Below are 21,726 nucleotides of genomic sequence, written 5' to 3' on the forward strand. Positions count from 1 at the left end.
TCCAGGCAATCGGTTTTTCTGAATGCACTCCACACTGGAAGTGCGCTACCATCCTGAAATAAATCCGAAAGCACCATTCAATTATTAGAATAGTGCAGGATAGAGTGGAGGGTTAACCATCTCCTTCACAACATTAATCAACATTAAATATCAAGATACATTTCGAATGACATTTGCTAACCAGGATTCAACTGACCTCCCCTTTTGAAACTTCTGTTCTTAATTGCTCAAAAAGGTATGTGAAATGCATTCTACTTAATGCCTGCTCTGCAACAGAATTCACATGCAAAACTTTAGGTCAGGGTGTCCAACCTTGGCTATGTTCTCTGTGGGCGCGCCAGACCTGTGGAACCGCTTGCCGGTTGAGCTCCGGATGGCCCCCGAACTTCGCTCCTTCCGGCGCGATCTAAAAACGTATTTATTTGAGCAATCTGACCTGGTCTGATGGGTTAGGGTTGGGGTTTTAATATGTTTTTAAGTATTGTTTTAAATTTTAAAATTGGGCATTATATTTAATCGTTTTTTAACTTTTGTATTCTGTTTTTATATTTATTGCCTTGTACACCGCCCTGAGTCCTTCGCGAGAAGGGCGGTATAAAAATATAATAAATAAAATAAATAAAATAATAAATAAATAATGTGCTGGCTGGGGAATTCTGGGAGTTAGGTCCACAGGCCTTAGAGTGCCCAAGGTTGGACACCCCTGCTTTAGGTGTATTGATTTCTGTGTACCTCACACAATTGGAAATCCAACTATTATCTCTCATTAAAGACAGATGAGATTCCAGACACAGATCCAATTCCAGTAATTCAAACGCTACCAAAAACAAATCAGTTTACCTCTGCAGGCTGCTTTGAGAGTGGATGGGTTGGTGGTGGCTTCTTCAGTTCTTCGCATTTTCTCTTCTTACAAATCCGGTGGCTAGTTTTGCGTTTCCTACAGCAGCTACACTCTTCACAGTTAGTTTTCCGCAGGCAAGGTTCACAAACTCCACAGCGTCTTCTTTTTTTCTTTTCTAGCACGGGTTGCAAAGAGGCAAGGCACCCCCCGTTTATAGATTCAAAAGATAAGGGCTCAGATGCCATCCCTAAGTTGGTGTTACATTTTTTGGGATCCTGGGGATAGTTTGTGATTTTTCCATCTCTTCCCAGCTGTGGCAAGGGATCCGAATGTCTGGAAATGGAGTTGTTAGGTAGCACTATCCTTTGCTCTTTCCCCTCTCCTGTACCCAAGTTCAGCCTTGCGTTAGGGGATTGTGAAAAACCTTCTTCAGACACCTCCCTGCTGACCGGGATAGTGGTGTTTCTTTCTAGATTACAGGGTGCCGGGGCTGAATCTAAAGTGAATGTTTCTGCAGCAATCTTTTCAAGAGTCCGTTCAATGTCATCCAAGATGAAATTACTCAAAGAAATGCTAGAAATTTGTTCACAGACTGACTGTTCATTTAGTTGCTCACAGCTATAGTAGGAAGAAGAATCAAGTGTTTCATTGCTTGGCACCAGCGCCAAGTCCTCTGGTATAGGTGGGTCTCCTACAAGGTCTGCTTCCTTTAAGCAATCTTCTGATCCAGAGGCACACGGCAAATACTTCTCTCCTGCAATGAGAGACTCAGCATCTGGTTTGTTCAGGGGTTCCGACAGCGCACAGGGGTCTTCAAGATGCAATTTTGAGATCAGTTCAGAGGTAATCAAAATGGCAGCATCAGATTCACAGGGATGTAGCACCAGATCATGTCCAGTTTTGGAATGTGATTCCAGAGAAGTCTCTGGACTTTTGTTATGCAATGCTAGGTCTTGTTCTGAGGAAAGGCTCAACCTGGAAAAGGAATGTGAACAGAAATGTTCTGGGGGGACAGGAGATAAATTCAGGTTACTCTTTGCATATGTTTCTACAGATGTTCCCAATTCATCTTCCTGTACCCTTAAAGTAGTGTCAAAGTCAAGGTGTAATTGGTGGAGAAGAGGCTCAGACAAAATTTCATTTGAGGTATTAGTAAACACATCTTCCAGGGCCTGCTCACTGGAAACGAATTCTTCACATCTGTGTTCTTCTTCTAGTATTCCTGGATTATAGGAATTATCCGTCACACCATTATTAGAAACAGAAATTTTGGGGGGGTGCATTATCTCTCTCTTTTTGGCTTGATTATCATCTCCAGAGGACCAGCCTGCTTCCTGAGAACACGGAGCCACGTCTCCTTTGGGAGAAGGTAATTCACTATTCAAGTTTAAATCTCGTGCAAAAGCTCTTGTAGTCTGTTCAACTTCTTTCCTTTCTAGTGCAGAGGAAATTCCTGATCTGGCTTTTTCCCTTTTTCTTGGGCCACTCTTCTTAGCTTTTGTGATTGTCGATGCTTGAAACAGCCTATGGGAAAATGTTTTCCTGCGAAGAGTCATGGAAAAGCCTCCGTAGCTCAAAGGAGGCTGGTTGTGGAAGAGAACATTATCAGTTAATTCCAGGTTCATCCAAGATGTTCCAGAAAAGGCTTTGGTTACACTGCTCCGAAGAAATCGGCATGGCGAACTTAATGGAGGTTTACGTCTTTGGGATTTTTTCTTGCCATCGTTCTGGTCTTCTATTAATTTTCTACAGCTTGTAGAACATTCTTTCTTTGAGGACACTTTCTTGGCATCTTTTATTCCTTGGCAAGATTTCTTTTTAGCAGGACTCGGTTTCTTTTTGCTTATCTCCTCTTTTTTAATTAATCGTGAAGATCTGGCATCCCGGGCCATTTCTATCAAACTCTAGATGTGACACTGGAATTAAGAGTTCATGGAGTCTTGCAAATGTTCTTCATTTCAGGAGAAGCCTGCACATTTGTCAGGACATTCTCTGTGTAGTACAGAGCTGAAACAGAAAAAAGAGCAATAAAGTATTGTGAGGAATTCTAGGTTTCTCATAGAAGCTTTAAAACATTCATGTCACTTTTTATTATCTCTGTAGTTTTATCAAATTTGCAAGATACATCAAAAGCTATGCAGACTGAGAATTAAGAGTAACAGTGATATAGCTAGCAGCTTGCCTAAGGCGCAGGGGAAAAATTAGAGCAAGACAGTCCTGGTCATATTTCAATCTGTTTAGTTCAATGTTATGGAATAATATTAAAAGTGACACATGTTTTTTGGCAGCAAAGTTTGGAGGAAGTTGATTTTCTTCCATCGGAAGATGGTGCTTTATTATTTTGTAATATTGTATGCAATGCTTTACTTTTTGAAGGCTTGTATTTCCCTCAGATCTTAAGTAATGCTGGAGAAGAAACTAAACAGAAGGTTGATCAGCACCAATTCCACTGAAGGCCAAATTACATGGAAAAGACAAGCTTCCTTCCCCACTTTAAACTGACAAACAACAGTGAAGAAAACAGCATGAAGAGTTGCGACATCCCTTTTCTCTAAGATTTTCAAGCAGTCTTGGCAAGTTTCAGAGATAAAAAACTGGAAGCCCCAAAATGTTTTGAAATAGGAAGCACCCTATTCTACACCCAACAACTACACACCACATGTTTTGCTCAAAGGCATACGGACCATTTATTTTCCCGTTATGCCAAGAGGGCAATGCAGAAGATCTGTAGAACTTGCAGAAATGGGTATCCAGAAGAACCTCCTTGCCAAAGGAAATTTTCTATCTCTTCCCTATCTGCTCTGCTCCTAGTAAACATCCACCTGTGTTCAGTGACCCTTGGCTTGTTCAAAATGTTTGTTTCCTCACTGGGTGTGACAAGGACTGCCCCAAGCCATTTAAATCCCTAAGGCAAAACATTTGGACTGTTGTTTTCACTGTCATCAGACTTCTGCTTTTCTCCATTTTAAGAACTTGCAGAGCAGAATTTCATTCTTTTACCCAGGACATCGATTCATGTGCATCAGATCTCTTGACTGGGGCAGAGAATACTGCTTGTGTGCAAACTCATCTGACTGTCAGATAAAAAAGTGCCAAACTTTGAAAATCCCTTCATCAAGATGTTTTTCTTGATTGTATAACAACCATCAAGAACAAGATGTTTTTCTTGATGGAAAGGTATGCAAAATAATGTGCTAATAAGAAAAAAAATATTTGGCAGCAGAGGGCTAAGCCAACTTATGGCCAATTTAAAAAAAAATGCAAGTATTGAGAGCACACCTTGGATTCCTTTACAAAATGGTTGCTGGAGATAGAACTGCCTGCTGACAAAATGGCCACCACTATGAATGCAATCAATCACAAATCATCAATTAATCCTAAAGCAAAACAGTGAAAAATTGTTCTCCTTTAGCCCCAATGGTGCATTTTAACCCCTACTTTTCTCCCTCTTTTTTTGAGCAATAAATTATAGGGTGCAGTCACACATTCCCACCCCCTCAATTTTAGACTTCCTGTCATGTCTATGTGAGGTCCTGAGGAATTCTTGCAAATAAGGTTGCTAGTCTTTTGCTTGGCAGGTGCCATATTGCTGTATCATTATTTTGATCCTGTTTTAAAATGTCAGGTTGGGTCCCAGACATGCAGCTGCCAAGGGGAGGAACCTTTTTGCCTCTCTCTGCATTCTTTATTTATTAAGGAAATGTATTTGCTGCCCATCTCATATCCAACGATTCTAGAGGTGAACCCCAGAGCTAACTGCTGGAGAATACAGAGAACACTGAAATACCAGACTGTGTTTGCCAGCAGTTAGGTCTGGGGTTCACCTTTAGAGTCGTTGGATACAAGATGGGCAGCAAATAAATTTCCCTAATAAACAAATAAATACATTCAGCAAAAGCCACCTTCTTCAACACAGTGCCTATCAGATGGTTGTTCCCTTAATGCCCCTAATTTGGCATACAACAATTTCCTATCTCAGGAATGAAGGCAAATGCACATGTCCCAGGGTAATGTTGCAGGATCCAACCTTGGTCACTCCCGGGACCAGAGATTTAGTCTTCTGAGCTTTTGGATCGTTCTGGAGCCCATCCTCTAAGAACTTCTCTCTAGCAGAATGCGATAGCACTTCTCTCTAGCACACACTCTGCTAGAGAGAAGTTCCTTGGGGATGGGCTCCAGAACAATCCAAAAACTCGGAAGACTAAAGTTCTGGTGACCAACCCAGATTGGATCCTGCAATTTCATATCTAGTCAGTACCCACAATGATCATTCTTCTGATTCAGGAAAACCTTCTACATTGCTTGACATCTGTTGCAGAAGAGAACCTCAAAACGTTCCTGAATTATGATTTCCAGAAATGGCAAAGGAACATCATGCAGCTACTGTATAGCCCCATAGCAAATGCCCTATTGACCACTGATAAACCTATCAAGATGAAAGCTAGCTTCCTGTCTAACCTGAATGGCCTGGTTCCAGGAGTAAAGTTTCAAATTTGTTTTGGAATATGGCAGTCGCTTATAGAAAAAGTTGTGGTTTGTGTGGCCTGCCTTTACATCTGTGCTTCTAGAACAGAGGTCTCCAAAGTTAGCAACTTTAATATTTGTGGACTTCAACTCCCAGAATTCCTCAGGCTAGAATTCTGGCAGAGGAATTCTGAGATTTGAAGTCCACAAGTAGTTAAATTGCCAAGTTTGGATACTCCTGTCCTAGAATATCTAGAGAACAAATCAGTTTCTCTTCTAGGTCCACAACTGCTCTGCCATTTTGCATGGATCTACTATACAGTGGCACAGAGGTGCAGACTCTACTCATATATGTTGACATGGGAGCAAATGCAGTTTTTCCCAGCTTATGAGATAGGATGATTTGTATTGGTAGCACACTGTGTCTTCAGGAAGACAGGGTTAACACTGGGCTAAAGGCTGCCTAGGGAATATTTCTGGTCTTGGGGCAGCTGCCAGTCAAAACCACACTACTAAGCATTAAGCTATGTGGAGCAATGATTCATACAAGACATAGCATTACCAACAAAGAGATTTGAAAACTACCTATTGGCTACAATTTCTATGTTATATAACATACATGTTCCAATAAATTGGAACTAAAATATTTATTCATCAGAGAAGCAGTCTGATCCAGTGGTTAACACTCCAGACTAGAAACTGGGAGACTGTGAGTTCTAGTCCTGCCTAAAGCATGAAAACAGAGGAAAATAGGAGGAAGAAAGAGTATTCGTTCACGACCCTGAGGTATTTCTAAAATTTCCTTGCAAGCCTTCAAAAACGCTTAAGGGGAAATGGTTTCTGTGTTGCCCAGTGGGTACCTAGGAAAATTAAATACAGCATGAATAGAAATAAAAATTGGATACCGAAAGATATAAGCAACTCAAGAATGGGAGAGAGTTGATTCTGAGAACAAGATAAAGAAATCATTGGTGCAATTATTCCATTGCTACTTCTATACTCATATGAAGAGGCAAAGGTGGTTTTTCTACTGGCCTGATTAATACCTGAACTGGGAACCACTCAGAGAACACGAAACAACATCCCTGAAAAAGACAACAAACCTCTTTATCTTTGTTCTCAAGAAATAGGCATCCACATGTTCAAGGGTCCATCAAGAATCAACTTGACTCGGGGCTTTCAATTTTTTCCCAGGAAGTCTGGAAAGATTTCCTTCACGCTCAGCCAAGACAAGTTGTTTATATATTTCAGCACCTTGTTGAGGCCTCCTCAAGTACTGTGTAGACTTCCAACAGGTGTTAACCTCTGCTGGAAAACCTAAGTGTATGTGAAGCCTAACAGAATGGACTACAGCCAATAAAACCATCTTTGAGAAATTCTTGGTGCTCTCCGAGCTTGGTTTGGGAGGGCAAGCTACTGTATATAAATAGGGAGCAAAGCCCACCCCTACATGCACCAATGCTACTTGGATAGTGGAATGACTGCAAGCAAACAACCAGGCTCAAAGAGCACCAGGAACTCCACAGTTCAACCCTGAGCTACACATACATTCTATTAAAACCATTCTTTTCTGGGAAATATGACAAATGCACCATATGTTGCTTCAAGACTAAGGATGGCTTTACTTCAGACTTCTGTGAAAAGTCACAGAATATCACTCTTTGGCTTATTAATGCTTTTGGTGGAGAGACATATTTATAACCAGAAGATGACTTTATCTGGACTTGTTCTAATCTTCCACACATGAGACAGCACAGTTGCACAATAAAAATGCTATCTGGAAGCAGACATACCGGTATATTCTATAAAGATTCTGAGGTAAGTTGCCTATTGTCACTAAATAAGTGGAAACAAGCAACACACAATCGGCTCATAAAGACATTGGTGTCTCTTTGAGCTACAACTTGCTGCTGATGCTTAAAGGAAGAGAAAGTCTAATTACTCATGTAAATGGTATTTTAAGTCGTGTTGATTCTATCTTTTGCTTGCTTTTACAGTTTGGCAATTGTACATTAGCATTCTTAGAAATGACTGATAGATTATTTGACAAATGTCTATTACAGGTAGTCCTTGAGCCCAAAATTTCTATTGCTAAGCAGTTCTTAAGTGTGTTTTGTCCCATTTTACTACCTTTTTGGCCACAGTTGCTAAGCGAATCACTGCTGCTGTGAAGTGAATCATGCAATTGTTAACCAAATCTGACTTCCCCCATTGACTTTGCTTGTTGGAAAGTTTTGCCACATGGAAAGTTTACAAATGGTGATCACATGATCCAGGGACAGTGGGACTCTCATAAACACATGGCAGTGACCAAGTGCCCGAATTTTGATCATGTGACCCTGGGGTAGCTGCAACGATCGAAAGTCTGAAAACCAGTCATAAGTTACTTTTTTCAGTGCTGTTGTAACTACAATCACTAAACCAATTGTAAGTTGAGGACTACTTGTATTGAAACAATCCACTCCCCACCCTCCACAATGGATTTGTTCCACAATACTTAAGAGAAACTTCACACATCTTGCCAAATACCAGCACCAAAGGAGGGGGGGCACTGATAAAAGAGGGAGACCTTTCGAGTTGCCCACTTTAGTCAAATGTGCAATCTGAAGGGTAAACTCCAGAAATGCCACTGGCCATGCAGCCAGATGATCCATTTCAACACTCAAGCAGGTCAGAAGCATTCAAAATATTTATGGCATTACTAAATTACAAGTTATTCTAGATTGGATATCCCTAACGTAATCCAGCCAGCAACAGCACACTGTACGCAGGAATGCTGGTATGGACATTTTCACCCTGGTGTAACAACCCTTAATGTTAAAGGAGGCAACTTTTCTTGAAACTGTAATGCACAAGAGGGAGCCATACGCTAGCGGGAACTGTGATCAACAGCTGTTCCTCTGCACATTTGCGCAATTGAGTGCGTATATCCGTCACTCCTCTTGAGAATCTTCGCTGAAAGATGCAGTTGTGGCAGAAGAATTGTTGCAATTAATGAAACACTTGTGTATTACAACAAGGAATTCACATTTTGCAAAGTCAACCCCCTTCATTGGTCTCAAAAGTCAACTTTTGGAAATTAAAGTTGCGCTCCCCCATCACTGCTGCTGGAGAAATCAGGATGGCATGCGTCACCATGCCATGCAGACCTTATTTCTGCTGGATTCTTCAAAACCAATTCTCCCAAACCAATGGCTTGAAAGCTGCTTGCCACCCAGTACTGAGGATCAAGAAAGAGCCCTTTTCTCGGCTTCAGAAAGTTCTCCACTCACTTTCTACCCCTTGCAGGACCAAGCACGCTGGCGGGCGTTTAGGGAAGCAGAATTACAGTAAAAACCTTATGACTTGGCCACATGCTCTGCCAGGGGCAGAAGGAATAAGGGCCAAAGGGATGGGCCAGGTCCCGAGGGAGGCAAGGCTGCCTGCCTGTCCTCCCAAAACCCTGCCTAGAATGTCAGTAAAGATTCTCACTGGGTAGAAGTGGTCTGAAAGTTGAGTCACACGCCAACTGACCTTCTTCTTATTTTGGGTTTGAAGCATTGATTTCAAGCAGCTTCTTTTAAGTCTCAGCAAGTGGGATCCTCCTAACCAGACTGTAGACTGAAGAAGCTACTCGGAGAAGCAGTTACGTCGGATAAACAGCCAAACGTTTCAAAGGAAAAAGCAAAAGAAGTCCAGTTGCCATGGCTGGACTTCCAAACTGCTGCCTTGAGCAACCTCAGAGAGAGATACAACCTCCTTCCTCCACAAGTAAGGTATCAGCAATTGGGGGGGTAAACGGGGTGGCGGGGAGAGAAGACCAATCCAGGCCTCAATTCTCATTTCAAGCAGATGGCTCCTTAGAAAAAAAAGGGGGGAGGAACGCTTCTCCAAGCTATAGTAGCCCAAAGTGGCCTAGAGTCACGTCCTCATCCGAGAAGGGCTGAATAGCCAGTCAACAAGTTAAATTCCATTTTACTTCTTGACAATGCAAGAGATCAGCCAAAATGGGGAGTGAAGAGAAAAAAAAACAAACCTTCCAAGACTTTTATTTCTCTCTCTCTGGCTCTTCCAACACACAGCCAAGCGATTTAACTCAAACCTTACACCTTTCCTCTCTCTCTCTCTCTCCCCCCCCCCCGCCTTCTGTTTAAAGCGAAGTTTTAGAAGATGCTGGTTTAACTTCTTTTAACGGAAAGCTTCAGAAAATAAAAAAAGAGGCATCCGGGGCTTTGGCTGACCGGTCCTTTTGAAACTGTTTCTCTCTTTGTAAATGGAGATTTCAAACCATTTGGTGGTCTGCCCGGCGGCTCGGGTGGCTTTCAAGGGCAAACGTTGCAGATTCTCGGAAGCCTTTTAAAAAAAAACAACCCACGTTTTAAAATTGGGCCGTCATTTTCCCAAGCCACGATCCGCCTTTCTTTCTCTCCCGGATCATCTCGGCCGAAAGATTCTTGGCCAGCGTGGGAGGCTTGGGCTAACTTTTAAATTGCCTTTCTCCGCTGCAGGGAAGGCGATCCAGTTTGGGGAGGGGGGGGGCAGAGAGAAGGGTCGGTTTCAACCATCCCAAACTCGCTAAGTTTCACGGGCGAAAAGGGCTTCGGCACACCTCCTCCTCCTCCTCCTCCTCCTCCTCTTCCTCCCCTGCAGGATCGGCTCCTCCGGGGCTCGATCCGCTGATACCTACCCGTTTTGCTGCGTTTTCAGGAAGAGCCTTAACAGGCATGGCTTTGCAATCCGCCACTGCAGAAAAGCAAGGAAACTTCCATGGCTCACCCAGCCGACTTGTGCTTGCGGACAGGAGAGGGGGAGGAGGAAAAAAAAAAGCCCTCCAAGGTAAAGAGAAACCCATCCACCCCACCACCCACCCCCGGACCCCGAGCGAGGGGGCAAATAAAACGTGCTCTCCCCGGATACTTCGTAACTTCCCCGGCCAGAGCCGCTGGGAGGGAGGCTGCTCCGCGCCGCGCGGCGCTCTCCGGCCGGCCGCAGCCCTGGAGCGGAAAGTAAAATGCGAGCTGGATCCCCACTTCGGAGCGGGATTGCTTACTTCCCTCAGGCCTGGGGTGGGGGGGGGGAGGGGATCGGTCGGCAGCCAAGGCGCGATTCCGAAATGGACTCGCCACGGATTTCGTCACTACAAAGTCAAGAGCCTCCCTTGTGACAGAATCGGGGATGCGTGTTATCAATGTGTGTATTATTTTCAGACTTGCGCCCAACTGAGCTTGGATTTCTGCCTCTTGACGGAAACAGAAATCCTAAGGAAATAAGATTAATTTAATTTTGATTAAGCGTGTGGACGACAACAACAACAACAACAACAACAACAACAACAATAATAATAATAATAATAATAATAATAATAATAATAATAATAATAAAGTTGGAAGGGACCTTGGAGGTCATCTAGTCCAACCCCCTGCTCAGGCAGGAAACCCTATACCAGGGGTAGGCAACCTCGGCTCTTTTATGACTCATGGACTTCAACTCCCAGAATTCCTGAGTCAGCATAGCTGGCTCAGGAATTCTGGGAGTTGAAGTCCATGAGTCATAAAAGAGCCGAGGTTGCCTACCCCTGCCCTATACCCTTTCAGACAAATGGCTGTCCAGTCTCTTCTTAAAAACTTCCAGTGTTGGAGCATTCACAGCTTCTGGAGGCAGGTGGTTCCACTGGTTAATTGTTCTAACTGTCAGGAAGTTTCTCCTTAGTTCTAGGTTGCTTCTCTCCTTGACTAGTTTCCATCCCTTGCTTCTTGTCCTGCTTTCAGGTGCTTTGGAGAATAGCTTGGCTCCCTCTTCTTTGTGGCAGCCCCTGAGATATTGGAACACTGCTATCATGTCACCCCTCACCCTTCTCTTCATTAGACTACTAGACATACCCAATTCCAGCAACCGTTCCCTATATGTTTTAGCCTCCAGCCCCCTAATCATCTTTGTTGCTCTTCTCTGTTCCCTTTCTAGAGTCTCGACATCTTTTTTACATCATGGTGACCAAAACTGGATGCAGTATTTCAGGTGTGGCCTTACCAAGGCATTGTAAAGTGGTATTAGTACTTCACACGATCTTGATTCTATCCCTCTGTTAATGCAGCCTAGCACTGTGTTGGCTTTTTTGGCAGCTGCAGCACACTGCTGGCTCATATTGAAGTGATTGTCTACTAAGACTCCGAGATCCCTCTCACAGTTACTACTATTGAGCAAGGTACCGCCTATACTATACCTATATATTTGATTTTTCCTGCCTAAATGTAGGACCTTACTTTTTTCACCATTGAATTTCATTTTGTTAGATAGTGCCCAGTGTTCGAGTCTGTCCAGATCCTTCTGTATCTTAAGCCTATCTTCTGGAGTATTGGCTACTCCTGCCAGCTTGGTGTCGTCTGCAAATTTGATGAGTTCCCCATCTATCCCCTCATCCAAATCATTAATGAAGATATTGAAGAGCACTGGGCCCAGAACAGAGCCCTGGGGCACCCCACTACACACTTCCTTCCATGTAGATGCAGTTCCATTAAGGACCACATGCTGAGTACGGCCTGTCAGCCAGCTACGAATCCATCTGGTGGTAATGCTATCTAATCCACATTTTTCTACCTTATCAAGTAGTAGGTTGTGATCTACTTTATCAAATGCCTTACTGAAGTCCAAGTAAAATGTTGTCCCGGTACTCATCGTTTGTTTGATACTCAATTCACAAGCTAGAACTTGATGGTATTGGCTGCCTTGTGACTCACTACATCAGAGGTCCATAACCTTTTGGGCACCAGGGACCAGTTCTGTGGAGAGAGGTTTTTCCACGGACCGGAGGGTGCGTGGTTTTGTGTGCTGCCTGCATCTCACGGATGGGGCTTTGCTTCTTTGTGTGGCCCAGTACTGGTCCACAGACCAGAGGATTGGGATCCTTGCACTACATTATTCTTTATGGGAAAAATTTGTTAGGTACTCATAATTTTTGGTACTAATCGCACCTCCAGGAACCAATTAACATTGAGTACCAAGGTACCACTGTGGTTTGCTGCATTTTTACTATATTGTTACTGTCATATGGCCATTGTAAGCTACAGAGCTAACAGTAAATCATTACTGACTCATTTATTCTGAAAAATGGATATGTATCCACCAAGGATTCTAAAGTAGAATGAAGAAGCAGGAGTGAACCCTGAGATGGATGCAAACATGATGACTATTCCCTCTAAGGAGTTTCACTCTGTAGGCCCTAATAATTCTAAGCATCTGGAAGTCTCACTAAACATTTATGACAGTGCTTCTCAATCTTAGCAACTTTAGGATGTGTGGATTTCAACTCCCAAAGTTCTAAGAGTTGAAGCACACTCATCTTAAATTCACCAAGGTTGAAACACACTGATTTATGTGACACCCTGGTGAATAAATGAAATGCCAAATGACTGAAGGGTAAATGCAGTGGTGTCTACAAGTAAGGTTTGAAATCAATATGGTGGTTTCTTCCATTTTTGACCTTTCTTTTCAATGCTAATGAACACATGCCCCTATTTTCAACAAATCTTAAGAGGGGAGCTATTAAGGGAACTAAGAAAGGTTAGCCTAAGACAGTAGCTGGGTAGATTCTAGAACAAATAGTTATGTCACTGATTTATAAATACTTTTGAAATCATTTCTGTTGGTTACCAGAAGTCAGCACTGATTTGTCAAGACTAAGTCTTGCTAGACCAATACTAGCATATTTTTATAGGGTAACTTCCACTGCACCTCAAGATGTTCTGATTAGCAAGGCAGTATGATATGAGTAGGGACGCGGTGGCTCAGTGGGTTAGGACGCTGAGCTTGTCGATCAGAAGATCGGCAGTTTGGCGGGTCGAATCCCGAGTGCCGCGTAACAGAGTGAGCGCCTGTTACTCGTCCCAGCTTCTGCCAACCTAGCAGTTTGAAAGCACGTAAAAATGCAAGTAGAAAAATAGGGACCACTACAGTGGGAAGGTAACAGCGTTCCGTGCACCTTTGGTGTCTAGTCATGCCGGCCACATGACCACGGAGATGTCCTCGGACAAGCGCTGGCTCTTCGGCTTTGAAACGGAGATGAGCACCGGCCCCTAGAGTCGGAAACGACTAGCATGCATGTGCGGGGGAACCTTTACCTTTTTACCTTTATGATATGAGTAGGGACGTGGTGGCTCAGTGGGTTAGGACGCTGAGCTTGTTGATCAGAAGGTCGGCAATTTGGCGGGTCGCATCCCGAGTGCCCCGTAATAGAGTGAGCACCTGTTACTCGTCCCAGCTTCTGCCAACCTAGCAGTTCGAAAGCACGTAAAAATGCAAGTAGAAAAATAGGGACCACTTTGGTGGGAAGGTAACAGCGTTCCGTGCGCCTTTGGCGTCTAGTCATGCCGGCCACATGACCACGGAGACGTCCTCGGAGAAGTGCTGGCTCTTCGGCTTTGAAACGGAGATGAGCATCAGCCCCTAGAGTTGGAAACGACTAGCACGCATGTGCGGGGGAACCTTTACCTTTATGATATGAGTGTAGTCAGTGTCATAATAATTAAATGACCACTTAAGTATTTTAGGCATTGTGATCATTACTTGTTCATTATCAGAGAGATTCAGTTGTTCATTATCACAATGAAAAGATATCAAGTAGATTGCCACAAGTTTCCGTCTAGAACTTTGTTATATTCAGATATAAAGACAACCATTGCATCTGGATTGTGTTTAAGTCAAGAATAGTGTTTGTCGCTGATAAGACAATATCATAAGTAGGCTAGGGAAAAAAATTAGCAGGTATAACCTGCAGGGCCGAGTGTGGCTTGATCAAATGTATACCTTAAACGAGGAATATTCTTCAAAAGCTTTTCCATTTGGAAGAGGAAATTAGTTGCTAATATTCAGAACATCTTGGATAAGAAAGAAAAATACTAGTAACAAAATAATATTCACACAAGTCCAAAAGTTACAAACGAAACTAGTTGCAGTTTAAAAAGAACATGCCCCCCCCAAATGAGGCATCTTTCACAATATTACTTAGAAACAAATCTACTTTGGAGGAAATGGCTTTACAGAATAAAAAAACGTAGCTTGACTTACTTCAGAATGTTTCTTGGTAGTTTATTCAATTTGATTTTGTTATTTCCTTCTTTTGGTTCATATTAATTACTGCTTCTGAAATTCCCCAGTAGTTTATTTATTTATTTATTTATTTATTTATTAGTTTTTATAAACCGCCCTTCTCCCGAGGGACTCGGGGCGGTGTACAGAGGAAGGAAGGTATACAGATTGAACAATAAAGATAATAAGAAACACTAATGAACACAAACTGGGACCCCAATTAACGCTATCATGCCAGGCCAGCCTGCTGAAACAGGAAAGTTTTTAAGTCGCGACGGAAGGTACGGAGGTCAGGGGCCATCCGGATTTCTGTTGGTAAGGTGTTCCAGAGGGCTGGCGCACCCACTGAGAATGCCCTCCCCCTGGGGGCCACCAGCCGACATTCCTTGAGCGGTGGCACCCTGAGGAGGCCCTCTCTGTGGGAGCGCACAGGACGGTGGGGTGCTGACATCGGCAGAAGGTGCTCCCGAAGGTAGTCCGGACCCATGCCATGTAGGGCTTTGTAAGTCATCGTTAGCACCTTGAACTTCACACGGAAGGCAGCCGGAAGCCAGTGCAGCGCACGGAGGAGAGGTGTGATATGGGAGTATCGGGAGGCTCCCAAGAGTGTCCGTGCCGCCGCACTTTGCACCAGTTGAAGCTTCCGAGTGGATCTCAAGGGCAGCCCCATGTAGAGAGCGTTACAATAGTCTAGGCGAGATGTCACAAGGGCATGGGTGACTGTACGTAAGGAATCCAGGTCCAGATAAGGCCGTAGTTGGCGAATTAGTCGAACCCGGGAGAAGGCCCCCTTGGTCACAGCTCCAATGTGGTCTTCCAGGGAGAGCTGCGAGTCTAGGAGGACACCCAGGTTGCGGGCCCTATCAACAGGGGGAAGTAACTTGTCCCCAATGTTAAGCAGTGGGACGTTCTGAATCTCCTGGCTTCCCGGTACGTACAGCCATTCAGTCTTGTCCGGGTTCAGTTGAAGCCTGTTTCTCCCCATCCATTCCCGGACCGCTTTCAGGCAGCGGGACATCACGTCTAGGGCATCACTGATATTGTTTGGAGTTGAGATAAAAAGCTGGGTGTCATCAGCATACTGATGGCACCCTACTCCAAAACTGCGAATGATCTCACCCAGCGGTTTCATGTAGATGTTGAACAGGAGAGGCGAGAGGACCGACCCCTGAGGGACTCCGCAAGCGAGAGGCCTCGGGGTCGACCTCTGTCCCCCTGTCAGCACCGACTGCGAGCGACCCTGGAGAAAGGAGGAGAACCAACGCAGAACCGTGCCTCCCACTCCCAGTCCCCTGAGGCGTCGCAGCAAGATACCATGGTCGATGGTATCGAAAGCCGCCGAGAGGTCTAATAAGACTAGGACAGAGGAATGGCCCCTGTCCCGGGCTCTCCAGAGATCATTCATCAGAGCGACCAATGCCGTCTCCGTGCTGTAGCCCGGCCTGAAACCCGATTGGTACGGGTCTAGATAAACCGCTTCATCCAGGTTACAGGTTTTGGAAGAATTATATGTAGCTCCTACGCAAACCACCTTCTTTACTGGAAAATAAAGAAATTTATATTATTTATGTATTTTCTGGTAAACCAATTATTTCCTTTAAGATAGGAAACTACAAATTTTAAAGGAAATAATTGGTTTACCAGATGTAGGATTAATATAAATATTAAAATAAATATAAAATTGGTCATGCATCTGCAGTAACAGACACATCAGAGAACATTCAGTAAAAATTGGTTAGAGGGTTACCCTGTAGATGGAGCTCAGGAACTGACAAGTTAATCCATATGGTCCTCTTGTCATTGTGTGATGGGGGCTACCCTTGAAGACTGTTCAGAAGCTACAGCTGACTGGCTGCACGGACAGTTCTTGGTGCCCTAGGGTGGCCCATGTTACACCGCTATTCCGCAAGTTGCATCGGTTGCCAGTTTATTTCCAGGTCTAATTCAAGGTGTTGGTTATCACCTTTAAAGCTCTTCATGGCCTGGGTCCAGATTATCTGAGGAACTGTCTCACCCCAATGGGATTGGCCTGCTCTACCAACATTGGCAGACGAGGCATACTGCAGACCCTGTCCATCAAGGAATTCTGGCTGGAGGGTCCAGGAGGAGAGCCTTTTCTGCTGTGGCTCCAGCCCTATCATGTCCCACAAGGTGAGAGCCGCACCTACCCTTTTTGGCATTTCAAAAGGACCTGAACATCTGGTTCTGCCAACTGGCCTATAGCCCCAGTGGGGGGCATGCCATTCTGGAAGTAGTTAATAGACAGATAAGGAGTTTAGACTCTAGTGGTTAAGGCAGCAAGCAAAGAAGCTAGAGACCATGAGTTCTATCCCCACCTTAGCTATAAAAGCCAAATGGGTGCCCTTGGGCCAGTCCTTCCCTCTCGGCCCAACCCACCTCATAGGGATATTGTTGAGGGAGAATAGGAGGAAGAAAGTGTGTTGATATGTTCGCAGCTTTGAATTATTTGTAAATATAACAAAGGTGGGATACAAATAAGACCCAACCTCCTCCCCATGTACATCTCCCTACCTTCCTCCCCCATTTTTGTCAATTTTAATCAAATGTAATATAACTATTATTTTAACATTTAAGGTTTTATTATAATATTGGTGTTTTAACAATTATAGGCTGCCTAGCGCAGGGGTAGGCAACCTCGGCTCTTTTATGACTCATGGACTTCAACTCCCAGAATTCCTGAGTCAGCTTCACCTTTGGGTGATATGGGTAGCATATACCAGTAGGTTTAATAAATAAATGAATAAAGATTAATGTGATTTAGAAATAATTTCTGTACATATTGTTGGAGCACCAGGCTAGAAAGTAGGAGGCTGTGAGTTCAAGTCCCACATTAGTCATGAAAGCCAGCTGGGTGGCTTTGGGCCAGTCATCCTCTCTCAGCCCAATCCACCTTACAGGATTGCTGTTACAGCGAAAATAGGAGGAGGAAGAAGTTTTGGATATGTTGGCTGCCTGGAATTATTTGTAAAAATAATAAAGATCAGATACAAATAAATAAAAATAGCAAATATCAAGAACTGAATATTTGTCAACTATGAGGATGGGTGGAAGATAGAATCTATACCATACTGCAGTTACACTTGGTCAACTCTTGAATTAGTCTTTTTATAAAGATGTGTATATGAGAGACCAAAAGTACACACACACATACATATGTATGCATGTGTGTGTACACAATTTTTGAGTAATATAGTCAACATTTTTGAGAGTTCTGCTTAAACCTCATTGCCTTATTCTTTTCCCCCCAACTTTTTTAAATTGCTATGTCTACCCATTTTGAGGGTAACGGCCCCATGCCCACTTCTTGATGTTAGTGGAATTTGCTTTCAAGTATCTATGCAGACTACCCAACAGAACAGCTTACATTGTAAAAAAAAACCCCCTCAGAAGTGCTTTTGATCCTATATGACAGCAATTCACTACTATACATTTATGCCCAACTTTCTTCTGTGCAAGTTTAAAAAAGGATTGTTGCTTTAAGAGATCATTAATGAGTTGATTCTTTCCAGCAGCGCCATCATTTTTAGGCTCTCGTGGAAGCCTGATAAAACTTAGGCTGCTTTGCTGAATTGCAGACTGTTGGGTTTGTATGATTACTAACTGATCAACTGATCTTTTCATTGCATTATCACTCAGTTCAGATATCTCACAACAGTTTACTGTGATGAAAACAGGAAAACAAAGCTGGCAAAACTCAGCATAGTTCCTATACAGCCAACATAGAAATAACATTTAAAAACAACAGTCATAACACCCATGTAGCAGTGCTAATCCAACACTGGGCAACAAGGACAGCTTCATTTTGGCAACTTTTTGAAAGCTGATGCCAATATGAACACCAGGAGGAGACTGTTTTGCAAGGGTTAAAATAGATGATCTTTATGTCCCACTTATGTGCAAATTCTTACACAGTGACTTGCAAAGGTCATCAAGAAGCTCACTTGGAGTCCTATGTTTGCAAATAAAGATTTTATCTTGGCAACAGTTGCAGCAGAGTCTGATATTTCTGGGCACTTGGAATACCACAAGTAGAAGCAAACACTCTCTTTATCTCAAAGATATCTGCAGCCCTTTCATCCAAGGTAACCCAGTAATCTCAAGAGGAAGCCTAGATTTTAGGCTGTAGAGGCTAGGCCAGGGGTAGGCAATTTTGGCTCTTTTATGACTCATGGACTCAGAATTCCTGAGCCATGTTGAGGGGAAAGGGAGAGGTTTCCAAGCTGAGCCATGTTGGCTCAGGAATTCTGGGAGTTGAAGTCCAGGAGTCACAAAAGAGCCAAGGTTGCCTACCCCTGGGCTAGGCTATATACATATACTGCTATGCTGAAGCAACTGATGCAGCTTGCTATAGCTAAACATCCAGTAGCCCAAGAAGGGGAAAAAAACAAAACAAAACTTGAGTCATCTGCAAAATGTGTGTGAGGGCTGTAGCAGCTATTATGTAGGAGACAAAGAAGATTAGCAGAGCACCAGCTAGTAGTCAGAAGGTATAAATGCAAATTCCTTAATCTCAGAACACAAGAACAGACTCAACCAGTTTACCTGGGAACTTGTGAGGATCCTAGACCAGGGGTCTTCAAACCTGGCCCTTTTATGACTTCTGGACTTCAACTCCCAGAATTCCTCAGCCAGACATGCTGGCTGAGGAATTCTGGGAGTTGAAGTCCACAAGTCATAAAAGGGCCAAATTTGAAGACCCCTCTCCTAGACCAAGCTAAATAAAAAAATGGGGGGGGGGAGAAATTCGTAGAAGCTTGACCATCATACAAATTGGCCACCAACAACCACACAGAAATAAACCACATTTAGACACCATTAAAGAGACAAAAAAAGCTAAGAAGGTAACAAAAAGAGCAGAACATATCTTCTCCAACCCATGGAAACAGAGAATTAAAACCAGACAATCATGCAGAAAACAAATGCCTAATCAAGGAACTTCCAAGGAGAAAACTACACTAGAAAACAGTAGAAAATCAAGCTACTATATAGAAACAGGGAACAAACCTTACACCACTAGCAATGATGATGTTACTTAGTCGGGTAATAAAACATCTACAGGCAAGCAACTAAACTCAGAGAACACCAAAGACTGCATTTGAGTTCAACCTTGAGCTATATTCTCTTCTATTGGAAAAACTTACTATGAATTGCTTGATCATATAAAGCCGATATTTCACAGATCTAACATGTGCCTGTTGAATCCCTTGGAGAAACTGCAAGCTTTTATTCTTTGTACCTAAAAAATACAAATCAGGTTCTCCTGTGGCTATCTTGCAATGAGTTGTAACACACTTTCCAATTTAAAACATGCCCTCCTAAGCACAAGTATTTTCACCAAGAAATGCCTCCTGCTACCAACTTTGTTGTAATTTTGTTATCTGCTGAGGAAGAACATTAGGTTGCATTAATAGCACTGGTATTCCAGACACTGCTGTAGTTTATATCAGTGTTTCTCAACCCTGAGAGCTTTAAAGTATGTGGACTTCTACTCCCAGAATTCCCCAGCCAGGATGCTGGGCAATTCTGGGAATTGAGGTACACACACACTTTAAAGTTGCCAAGGTTGAGAAACACTGGTATATGTCATGGATTGTTCCAGTTTATTGGTATACTGACATTCTGAATATATATATATATATAAAACCCCACATATTAATTTCTTTTTATCTTCTGAGACTTTCTTTGTTCCACACATTTTTGCCAGCTGATTTGTGCAAGGCCTTTTATAATACACACCACCCAGCACTGGGCAATTTCTTAGTGCTGAATTTTTTCAAAACACTTATATGTGACCTTCCTGCTGTACCTATTACTCCTGCTGGAAACTTACTAGCTGGTGTCTTAGCCAAAACATCGGTAGATTTCTATAGCCCAAAGGTTGTAGGTAAGGCGTCAGCCCTAAAGCTTAATTAACTTACAAAACATACACCTTCCAGACAACTCTTCCTGGATTACTGAGAATATTCATCAATTTACAAAGCATAGATTTTGCTCCTGGAGGCTCCCAACATTCCCATCAAAGTTTCTTCTGGTCTGGCTATTTCTACTGCTTTATCCAGGCTGAAGTCCTGCTGTCTCTGCACTTACCCAAATTTACATATTAATAAGAGCCTTTTTAATTCTATTACCTATGAATCAACACTCTCGTCTACTCCGTGATTGCTAGTGAAAAATCACACAGCGTTTACAAGGAATGTTCTGCAAAGGTACAAAATATGCATTGCACTTTTCTACTATTATTTGCAGTTTTTGTGGATCTGCCTTTTCTATAAACTGAAAGGGGTTGTAAATTGTCTCTAGCATGTGGCCAAAGGAGGCACACTGAAGATGCTATTTTTACCAGCAATCAAATACAATTGAAATGCCTGAAGCCATTTATATTAACAGTTTCCTACTGTTGCCAGCCTCTGACAATTGGAAATGAGTTTAAGGTTTGCTCCAGTCTGTTTCTATGGAGCATTTGCTGGGTCAGCAGCATCCCCGATTCTAGCTTAGACTCAAGGTCCACACAAATCCTTCTCTTTGTAGAAAGACAGCACAACACAGGGAACAGCTAGTACAGATAAAACATCAAACTATAGCACCCCACAAAGTACGATAGACACAAAGTGATAGACTCCAGACACAAAATGTGATAGATCCCACCCCACTTGCAGGAGACTGGCTGACAGCTGTGTGTGGGGGGGACAGCAATTAGGGGTGTTTTGCTGGTTATGTCTGGGCAGTATCTCTGCTCCACAACTACGACCGCCGCTGCCTTGGACTTCCGATACTCCTGGATACTCTAGTATTTCCCAGTCCATCTGGTCTCAACTGTCAATACAGAGTTTACAGCAGGGGTCTTCAAACCTGGCCCTTTTTGTGACTTGTGGACTTCAATTCCCAGAATTCCTCAGCCAGCATGCCTTGCTGAGGAATTCTGGGAGCTGAAGTCCACAAGTCATAAAAGGGCCAAGTCTGAAGACCCCTGGTTTACAGAGGTTGTTATTAGCCACTATAGCTGACAACAGAAATGCCATGAGAGCCCAGAAAATGAAGACATGAGAAGCGACAAAAGTTAGTTAAGATGCTTCTTTTAAAAAGCAAGCTCTTCCTCTCATGCACGTGGAACATGATGTAAAGATTGCTCAAACCATAACAACCCATAAGCAAAATACACACTTAGAAGTAGTATAAATGGGAATTATTCTCATTAACATTAGATGGAAACTAATGCATATCTCCAAAGGCTAGAGAGAAAATAAATGGTATTATTGTGGGATTTTCATTTCACTGGAAACAATCAAGATGCTAATACATTTAATATAGCATTAGACAACCTGTGTCTCAATGGGTCATTT

The 21,726-nt window shown here is 43.1% G+C and overlaps 1 protein-coding gene across 1 annotated transcript in view; it reads right to left on the reverse strand.

Annotated features, from left to right (window-relative positions):
- Positions 1–10,136, reverse strand: part of TET1 (tet methylcytosine dioxygenase 1) — a 100,952-nt gene extending 90,816 nt beyond the window's left edge. Inside the window, exons 1-2 of the mRNA XM_083363469.1 lie at positions 9,972–10,136; positions 841–2,848 (exon numbers count right to left, since the gene is read on the reverse strand). Of these exons, the coding sequence (XP_083219595.1) occupies positions 841–2,733 (1,893 nt within the window). The 5' untranslated portion in view covers positions 2,734–2,848; positions 9,972–10,136. The remainder of the gene's footprint in view (positions 1–840; positions 2,849–9,971) is intronic.
- Positions 10,137–21,726: the final 11,590 nt, after the last annotated feature.

This window comes from Vipera ursinii, assembly GCF_947247035.1.
Source record: "Vipera ursinii genome assembly, chromosome: 5".
NCBI lineage: Eukaryota > Metazoa > Chordata > Lepidosauria > Squamata > Viperidae > Vipera > Vipera ursinii.